Source organism: Phoxinus phoxinus (genome assembly GCF_949152265.1).
Source record: "Phoxinus phoxinus genome assembly, chromosome: 15".
Lineage (NCBI taxonomy): Eukaryota > Metazoa > Chordata > Actinopteri > Cypriniformes > Leuciscidae > Phoxinus > Phoxinus phoxinus.
Window position 1 is genome coordinate 33,348,631 of NC_136890.1, and position 10,071 is coordinate 33,358,701.

Sequence of the window (10,071 nt, forward strand, 5' to 3'; positions counted from 1 at the left end):
GTGTGGCCTGCCGTGTGTCCCTCCCCCTCGTCCCAGGCAGCTTTCCCTCAGGTTGGTACTCAATGCTTCGTCTTGTTGAACTCTTGTTCCATTTACAGACTCATATATGTGACCCTGGATCTCAAACCCAGTCTGGAGCCGCACGGGTATATCTGTGGCAATAGCAACTATACATCGTATGGGTCAAAATTATCCTTTTTTCTTTTGTGCCAAAAATCATGAGGATATTAAGATCATGTTCCATGAAGATATTTAGTAAATGTCCTACCGTAAATATATAAAACATGTATTTTTGTGAGTGAATGCAGCACAATCGTGAACATAAATGCACAACTTTAAAGGAGATTTTCTCAATATTTAGACTTTTTTGCTCCTCAGATTCCAGATTTTCAATAGTTGTGTCTCGGCCAAATATTGTCCTATCCTAACAAACCACACATCCATAGAAAGATTATTTATTCAGCTTTCAGATGATGTATAAATCTCAATTTCAGGAAATTGACCCATGTGACCCATGTGTTTTTAATCCTAGCAGTCGATCGGTCAGTATATTCCCACTGCTCCACCTCACTGCACGCCTGATGCTTTATAGACGAAGAAGGGATATTATTGGCCTTTACTTCTTGGACTGGTCAGGAATGTGCATTAGTAATGTTTTTAACTGTGAAGATTTCCATCATCCTCAGGTTACCCAGCTGACGGAGCGGCCCTCCTGTGTGAAGAAGGATTACTCCAACTTCATGGCGTCGCTCAACCTGCGTAACCGCTACACCGGAGAGGTAAACGCATTCAATAGGGTGTTGATGAGTGAATCTCATGAAACTTGACTGAAACATTATTTCTTTATTAAAATTTTCTGTTAAAATAAAAAACAATTTTTTTTATTTTTTTTTTATAAAGAAAATCGTTCATATTTATTTAAATAAAGAAATAAGAAATAACATAGTCTTATTATTTTCCATAAAGAGAGTCTATTTTTAGGGCCAATTATTTTAGGACCAATATTTTTTTTTTTTTTTTTTTTTTATAAAAATAAAAAACTATTATTTTTTTATTTTAATTTAATTAAATAATTTTAATGTATTTATTTATTTGCATTGGGACATACTTTTTTCACAGAAAATTTTAATTAAAAAAGTACATATTCGTATTATTTTCCATAACGAAAGTCTATTTTTAGGGCCAAAAGGAATATACAGTATATATTGTTTTTGCATTATGAGGAAAAGGTGCTTTATTGTCACATAAATAATATCACAATGAAAAAAAAATTGGAATTGAAAAATGACGTGTGTGTGTGTGAGAGATTTATGAGGTCACGTGTGTATAATGACATGTTTATTACACTGCTATTACAACTTAAACGTGTTTATGAGGACATTTCATGAGTCCTCGTGATTCAAATAGCTTAAAAAACAATGTTTCATTAAAAAATGTAAAAATGCAGAATGTTTCCTGTGATGGGCAGTGTGTGTGTGTGTGTGTGTGTGTGCGAGATGGGCAGGTTTAGGGATAGGGGCAGTGAATATACAGTTTGTACAGTATAAAAACCATTACGCCTATGGAGAGTCCTCATAATGTAGTTGCACCAACGTGTGTGTGTGTGTGTAGGTGGCTGGGATGCTGCAGTTTGCCGAGGCGACACACAGCGAATCGAACCCCAGCAAACTGATGATCTCTCAGATGAGCGACGCTCTGGACGCCAAAAACTCTGACGCCTTCATGCAAAACATGTTTAAGATGACCGCTCTGTTCATCAGCACTAAAGGTAGCGCACACACACACACACCGTCACACAGACCGCATCGGATGCATGATGTGTGAGTGACGCACACAAACGTCTCTGTCTCAGACTGCGATCTCCAGCTGCTGCATCATCTCTGCGCGTCTCCTCTGAAGATGTTCACGGAGCAGGGCATGGAGACGGCCATCGCGTGCTGGGAATGGCTTCTGGCAGCTCGCAGTGGAGCTGAAGTCCAGGTAACTTTAAAGCGATAGTTCACCCAAAAATGAAAATCAGCTGTGATTTACTCACTCTGAAGCCATTCTAGGTGTAAATGGCATTCTTCTTCAAACGAACACAATCTAAGTTTTATAATGGGAGTGAATGGGTATATATTTTTGGAAGTCCTTCAAAGCGCATCTATTCATGATTAAAGTCCTCGACGCGGCTCTGGCGGGTTAATGATAGTCTCAGCCTCAGACGTGACTCACGCCCACGGAACGTCAGCTAAACATCTGATGCATATCAAGTCAAGTCAAGTCACCTTTATTTATATAGCGCTTTTTACAATACAGATTGTATCAAAGCAGCTTCACAGTGATAACATGAAAATAATACAAAAAACAATTTCATCATCGTCCACCTTTAAGGCAGATCTATAATATTGTTGAATATTAAATGTCCCCAACTAAGCAAGCCAGAAGGTAAGGCAACAGCGGCAAGGAACCAAAACTCCATCAGGTGACAGAATGGAGAAAAAAACCTTGGGAGAACCCAGGCTCAGTCGGGGGCCAGTTCTCCTCTGGCCAATGAGTGAACAGTGTATGAAGTTCAGAATGAATCAGAGTATTTGTCCAGTTCCGGTTGGTTGAAGTCGGAGTGGAGAGGAGGAGAGACTGGTTGACACTTCAGGTCAGCGTCGTCGTCGTGTCCTGGCGCTGGTCCTTCATCAGATCTGGATACGGCCTGGTTCCGGTGGACAGCAGTAAACCTCGGGATAGACAGAGAGACTAATATTAGCGTAGACGCCATCCTTCTTATGATGTACCAAGTACATCAGGATTACGGGAAGTGTTCCCGGTCCCGGCTGTTCTAAACTATGCAGCCTAACATTGAATTATATAAGTCTATAATGTGTTATGTGTATGCTAGGCCGAAGAGATGTGTCTTTAGTCTAGATTTGAACTGACAGAGTGTGTCTGCTTCCCGGACAATGTTAGGAAGACTGTTCCAAAGTTTTGGTGCTAAATAGGAAAAGGATCTACCGCCAGCAGTCGATTTTGATATTCTAGGTATTATTACGGTACATATGGTACACTTAACTGGAAACACGTTGTCAGCATTTAGAAGGATTCCCAGCAGATCCAATTTTACTAGTTGTGTGTCCCCTCCTGTCTATTATGGAAGATCAAGTGAAGTGCCTAATGCGAAGGGGACATCAGCCGCGTTTGCGGGCAAACATGAAACAACAGACGCTGACAGGCCTTAAAAAGTCTTAAAGTCTTATTTTTACTTATGAAAAGTCTTATTTTTACCTATGAAAGGTCTTAAATTTTAGATGACACTTTGACTTAGACGTATCTAAATACTTTCCAAATGAAAACGATCTTATTAGCGTACGTATTGTTTTTTATTATTCTATCTTTGTGGATTTGCTTGCTCACGTGACAATTCGCGTCATTTACGGCAGTGTATTAGCCTGCGTTTCTGTGTCACCTCTGCACTGCAAGGATGGATTTTAATTTAATTATTTAATTTGACAGTGGTACTGTGTTATTCTAATAGAATTTAATTTGAATGTTAGAATTTGACATAAAAGGTGATGCACACCTCTAAATACGTTTAGAAATAATTTCCATAAATAGGTGAAAATGCCCCTGGAAATCAATTTAAAGGTGGCAAATATTGCTCCTTAATAAAAATGTAAAAAAAAAAAAAAATTCACGACTGTAAACTGACCACTGCATGTTAAATGTGAATATCTTAGTGAGTCTGCTGTCAACAACAGGCCTAAACCAGCCATCAGTTGGTACCAACCACCAAATCAGTAAAATATCATCTAATTATTATCCACAAAACTTTGAAAATATCGAGATATATTTTTGTTAATATTGCATACCCCTAATGTACGGTATTAATTTTGATTTCTTCAGGTCTTAAAAAGGTCTTAAAAAGCCTTAAATTGGACTTTAAAAAATGTGCAGATACCCTGAGTATTGTGTTCGGTTCACCAGAATTGCTTGTGGGTGTTAAAAGTGGAGAGATATGCTTCAAACAGATGTTCACCGCGAGCGTCTCATCGGTATGGCTGTTGATGAAGTGCACACCTCTGAACAAAGTCTGCATACGTTTCCTACTGAGTTACTCGGTGTTTTGATCAGATGTGGTAATGCAGACGCCATTGTTGTTATACGTGCACGAACAGATCAATGACTTACTGCTTGTTTTCTTCTCCTTCTTTGATTTTCTATGCTGACTGACTTGTTGCACGCCGGTCTGTTGTTGTGGGGACATTTCCACGCCCCGAAACGTGACGCTGAACGAAACGAACTGTAATTGGTTGTTTGACATGTCGGTCAAACGGCCTTATGGGCGGGCCTTGGCCAAAGAAAGCTGCTATGAATTCCAGACCTTCAGCCGTCAGTCTGAAGGTCTGGCTACGCGAGACTAGGTTAATGATAATAGACCTACACCACAAAACTAGTTGTAAAATATAGCTGCAAGCAGCAATCACCGGGGCCAAGCGCAAGCAAGACGACAAGACATGCCAAAGTGGCTGGAAGTGAGAGACCAACTGCAGCAAGGAGCAATTGAAGACATTTAAAGATGAATTTTGGCAAAATGGTTGAAAAATCACACACAATAACTAAAAATATGATTATCACTTTCGACCAATAGGTGGCGCAGTTACGAAACTGATGTGATGTGGTCAGAGTGAAGTGACAATGACACATACAAAGTTTGGTGTCAATATGTCAAGGCATTGCATATATTAAAGCCTGAATAGTCATTTTGGCATCATGCCTCAACTTTGCCACTGCGGTATATGAAAACGGTTTCGTCTATCGACACGAAATCCATAACTTTTACTCGGCATGGTCTGGAGATGACACGATCCGATTTTGGTGAAAATCGGACGTTCGGTCTAGGAGGAGTTCGAAAAAGTAGGTTTTAATAGAAAATAAATATGGCGGACCGGAAGTTTGGCTGACTATGGCAAAATTGGTATCTATGTTTTCAGCATAACCCAAGGAATCTATTGAGATCAGTGTCATTACTATAGGCAAATTTATTCAAAAGTTATTAGCATTTTTGGAAATTTCATTATAACTTTTGACCAAAAGGTGGCGCTGTCTCATAAATTTTTGAGTACCTTTAGGGCGTTGTACTGATGACTCATACTGAGTTTCGTAACGATTCGTTCATGCGTTCATAAAATACAGCATTTTAGCACATAATTCAAAATGGCCGACAGCCAAAATGGCCGATATGGAAAAATTGGATATCAGTCAACTCAGCACGACGCCCTGAATCTAACGAGACCACTTTTGTGATTTTTGGACAAACCGTTCAGAAGTTATAAGCAAAAACATAAATTATTCATATCTCCGGGCCAGTAGGTGGCGCTGCGCCAAAACGCAGCATGTAGCCTCAGGTCATGCTTGTGATGACATGTACCAAATTTGGTCTGAATCTGATAAAGCGTTGTGGAGATACGGCCTTACGTCTGTTTTCGCAAGCGCTACGTAAAATGTATTTGCGCGGTATTTGAGAACGGTAATTCGAATCAACTTGAATTCCATAACTTTTGGTCGTCATGGTCTGGAGATGATCTGGTTCATTTTTCGTGAAATTCGGAGCAACGGCCTAGGAGGAGTTCGAAAAAGTAGGTTTTTCGGAAAATTCAAAATGGCGGGAAAACTATTATGACGGAAAATGACGTCATAGGGTGTAGTCGAATCGTCATGAGCTCAGGAATCAGAGGAAAAAAGAATTTTGTTTCTAGCCCTTGTGGTTCAAAAGTTATTAGCATAAACATGAGTGAAACTTTGGACAGCTGGTGGCGCTAGAGGGAATGAGTTGGAGACTCCAAATTTGCTATGGTGATAGTTCAGGCTGTCCTCTATCACTGTGCCAATTTGTATAAGTTTCCCGCAAACGGTTCTATAGGCTGCCATAGACGCCCAGTCGGAAAAAGAAAAAGAAAAAGAAGAATAAGAACGGGAACAGATACAATAGGTGCCCGCACCTTCAGTGCTTGGCCCCTAATAAATTCTTTAATTTTACCTGTAATGGCCGTTTCACACTGCAAGCCTCAGCAAAAAAAAATGTTTCTTTTCGCCGTGCATGTTAATCAATGAGTGCGATCACACCGGGAGCAGGAGCGTCGCTCAATTAAAGTGAAAGCACGCTTTTGATGGACGAAATAAATATGATTTCACACAAAAAGTGCCCAAAATGCACAGAATAAACATATCTAGTGAGTTTTAACAAGAACTGGAGTAGGCAAACAAAAGAAGATGAAGACTGACTCACAAATATTTCTAGAAGATTTACCTGTAGATTTTTCAAATGTTATTTTTAGAAAAATAGTTTTCTTCTTCTCAACCCCTAAGTTTTAAATATGGATATTTTTCTTACACGAACGCATCGCTTCACTTCAGAAGGCCTTTATAAACCCGCCAGAGCCGCGTGTCGAGGACTTTAATCTTGAATAGATGCGCTTTGAAAGACTTCCAAAAATATATACCCATTATAAAGCTTGGAAGAGCCAGGATATTTATTAATATAACTCAGATTGTGTTTGTCTGAAAGAAGAATGTTGTATACACCTAGGATGGCTTCAGGGTGAGTAAATCATGGACTAATTTTCATATTGGGTGAACTAACATGCTGTGAACACACTGCTCATGACGTGTGTGTGTGTGTGTGCAGTTCATGCGTGAGATGGCGGACGCCTGGCAGATGACCATCAAGCTGAAGATGGGCTTGTTCTCAGAGACCGAGTCCGAGGCCGATCCTTTAGCGGCTTCAGAAGAGAGTCAACCGCTGCCTCGTCCACCCAACGTCACACCGCATTCACTCTGGATCGAGGTCTGGATCACTGCTTACTACTCTTACAATTTATAAATAAAACTGACTGAAATCGCTGGTGTTTTAAAGAAAAAAAACTTCAAATATATCATTTTTGTGATCAAAGATAAGTTTTAAGGGATAAAATGATTGACTACTAAAGTGTTTTTTCCTCCATTAATCAACATCACCCTCATTCTAAAATTTACAAGGCATCTATATTTTTAGATATTTTAACACCAAATGTATACACTGAGAAATAAATATTATAAATAAATAAATTAAGATTGCATTATTATTTTTTTTCTCTACTCACTATTATAATGTACTGTTAAATACATTATTTATTTAATTTTAATATTTATATTAATAATTTGTATTTATTTTAATCTAGCTTAATCCATTCAATAGATTAATAACTTTTAATAAAAACAAATCATATATCTGATCTATTTTATATAACACCCATTTTATACACTAAAATTAAATAAATTATGAATATATTTAACAGTATATTTTTTCTCTACTAACTATAATAATGTAATGAAAAATATTTTAAATTTCATCATCTGTATTTAATAGAATAATAACTATTTTAATCACATTTTATTCATTTATTTATTTTACTTTAATTTGCTTATTTATTATTATTTCAACTGGTTTTCTTACCATTTTTCTTTAGACTTGGCTAGTTAAACATACAATGTAATGAGTATACTATTTGAATTTGAATATTTGAATATACTATTTTATTCTATTATATAAAATAGTATATACTACTTTTATAAAACATTAGGCATTATAGCTACTGTTGTTTAGTATGCAGTAGACTATTTCATTATAAACACAGCCATCAAACGGAAACCTTCAAAGTGATCACATGTCGTTGCATTCCCCATATGAGTGATTTTTGCAGTTTTGTGTGTGTGTGTGTGTGTGTGTTTAGTTTCTAGTGCAGAGATTTGAAATCGCGAAGTACTGCAGTGCCGATCAGGTGGAGATCTTCACGGTTCTCCTGCAGAAAGCCCTGTCCATCAGCGTCGGTGGACCCAAGAGCTGCCTGAACCGACACGTGGCCGCTATAGGACCCCGCTTCAGGTGAACACGTGTATTACAGCAACTATACATTGTATGGGTCAAAATTATACATTTTTCTTTTATGCCAAAAATCATTAGGATATTAAGTAAAGATCATGTTCCATGAAGATATTTAGTAAATGTCCTTCCGTAAATATATAAAACATGTATTTTTGTGAGTGAATGCAGCACAATCGTGAACATAAATGCACAACTTTAAAGGAGATTTTCTCAATGTTTAGATTTTTTTTGCTCCTCAGATTCCAGATTTTCAATAGTCGTATCTCGGCCAAATATTGTCCTATCATAACAAACCATACATCAATGGAAAGATCATTTATTGCATACATCTCAATTTATAAAAATAAAAAAAAGGCCCATGTGACTGGTTTTGTGGTCTAGGGTCACATATCTGTATGTGCACATATGTGCAATATCAAATTACCATCATATGTAGCTACACACACACAGTGAGCGCATTTATCCCAGAACACAGCATTGTTTTGGTTGTTCGGTAATTATACGTCATAAAAGCCGACCAATCAGGTTAACACATCCCTGTGCTTTTAGGTTTGGCATCTTTAGGTAAAAATATTGTTAAAATGCCAATGTGAATGCAAAGCAGACCAGGACAAAATAGTTTGTTGTTGATTTGTCCACATGTTGTATATAACCTCCTAGTTGTAGATAACCTCCTAACAATTGGACTTGCTGGTCCAATTGCGTCTATTGTTCTCCTCAGTTGAAAGTCGCTTTGGATAAAAGTGTCTGCTAAATGATTAAATGTAAATGTAGTGTTGTAATTGTGTAATTAGGCTCCTGACTCTTGGCCTCACTCTTCTGCATGCTGATGTTGTGACCAACGCCACCATCCGTAACGTCCTGAGAGAGAAGATCTACTCTACAGCCTTTGATTACTTCAGGTATTATGAACATCCACACCAGCAGGAGAAGTGTGTAGTTTCTCTGCAGCAAACTGAATGTGTTGTGTGTGTGTGTGTGTGTGTTTCAGCGTGGCTCCCCGATTCCCAACTCAGCCGGAGAAACGCCTGCGTGAAGACATCAGCATCATGATCAAGTTCTACGCGTGTTTGCTGTCGGATAAGAAATATCTCACAGCCATTCAGCTCGTCCCACCAGGTAAACAAACATCATCGGAGATCATACGAGCGATCTTCAGCTCAAATGCACCTGACAGGTGTGGTGTTATGGGTGCGTTATTTTCACATGTCAAGTAGGGGTGTAACAATATTTCGATATGGACTGATGCATCGATCGGACGTATAACGATACCATGCATCGATGCCAGTCGTAAAATATCAATATAACAATATCAATGCAAATGAACTCTTCTGTTGTAAATGTCCCAATTGACCGTTCGCAAAGACCCGCCCCCCTTAGTTCCTGTCGCTATGTCCGACAAGCTACGCCGCTCTCACACACACCATGTTCTCACGCAGTGAAAAACACATTGTGGAGCAGAGAGGACACTGACAGACAGGACAGACCAGCTTACTTTCCGGTTACGTTAGATATTAAACATATTAAACAAAGTCTCACCTTTCAAATTTGGTCATTTTTAAAAAGAAATTTAAACAATAAATAGCGTTTTGCGGCTCTTTAATGTGTGTGACAGATCGCTAGCGCCTCAGTTAAAGCCGCTCGTGAACCGATCATCTCTTCCTTCTAGTTCATTTATAGCATCAAATAAACATGAATGAACATCAGAAGGAATGTTGTTTTAACCGCGGAAAGGCGTCAGTACACTCCGCTTCTCACGCTCAAATCCTCACATGTTCATCTACTAACTCTCCTGACTGCTTTGTTGGACAAAATGGCGGATGGCGCAGTATGATTGGTCAGATCACCTGTCAATCAAACTCTCTGCGAAGGGTCAATTGGGAGAGGGTGTGCAATTTTCAAAGAGTTTAATTAAACGTTCATGTTATATATCATGGTTGCTTTTGTGAGAAAAATTAAACTGGGTGTGTAAACTTGGCATATAATTTCTAAATATCGATAAATCAATCGATTATAGCCCTGAATCGAATCAAATCGTATCTCAGAATTCTTTGAGGGATCTGCATATACCGCATCGCTGGCCGAGAGAACCGATATCGTATCGTGATGAACTGTCCGATTTACACCCCTAATGCCAAGCAGCTTCAGTCCTGCATCCTTATATTTTAAGGGTGTGT

The 10,071-nt window shown here is 38.6% G+C and overlaps 1 protein-coding gene across 3 annotated transcripts in view; it reads left to right on the forward strand.

Annotated features, from left to right (window-relative positions):
* The window catches only part of pi4kab (phosphatidylinositol 4-kinase, catalytic, alpha b), an 82,963-nt gene that overhangs the window by 51,164 nt on the left and 21,728 nt on the right, over positions 1-10,071 (forward strand). The window contains exons 30-37 of one of the 3 annotated variants that reach the window (XM_079637207.1): positions 37-51; positions 687-779; positions 1,612-1,768; positions 1,853-1,980; positions 6,659-6,817; positions 7,743-7,894; positions 8,689-8,796; positions 8,886-9,013. In XM_079637207.1, the coding sequence (XP_079493333.1) occupies positions 37-51; positions 687-779; positions 1,612-1,768; positions 1,853-1,980; positions 6,659-6,817; positions 7,743-7,894; positions 8,689-8,796; positions 8,886-9,013 (940 nt within the window). Of the gene's footprint in view, positions 1-36; positions 52-669; positions 780-1,611; positions 1,769-1,852; positions 1,981-6,658; positions 6,818-7,742; positions 7,895-8,688; positions 8,797-8,885; positions 9,014-10,071 lie in introns of all 3 variants that reach the window. The other 2 variants (XR_013800426.1, XM_079637208.1) reach the window with 2 other exon arrangements.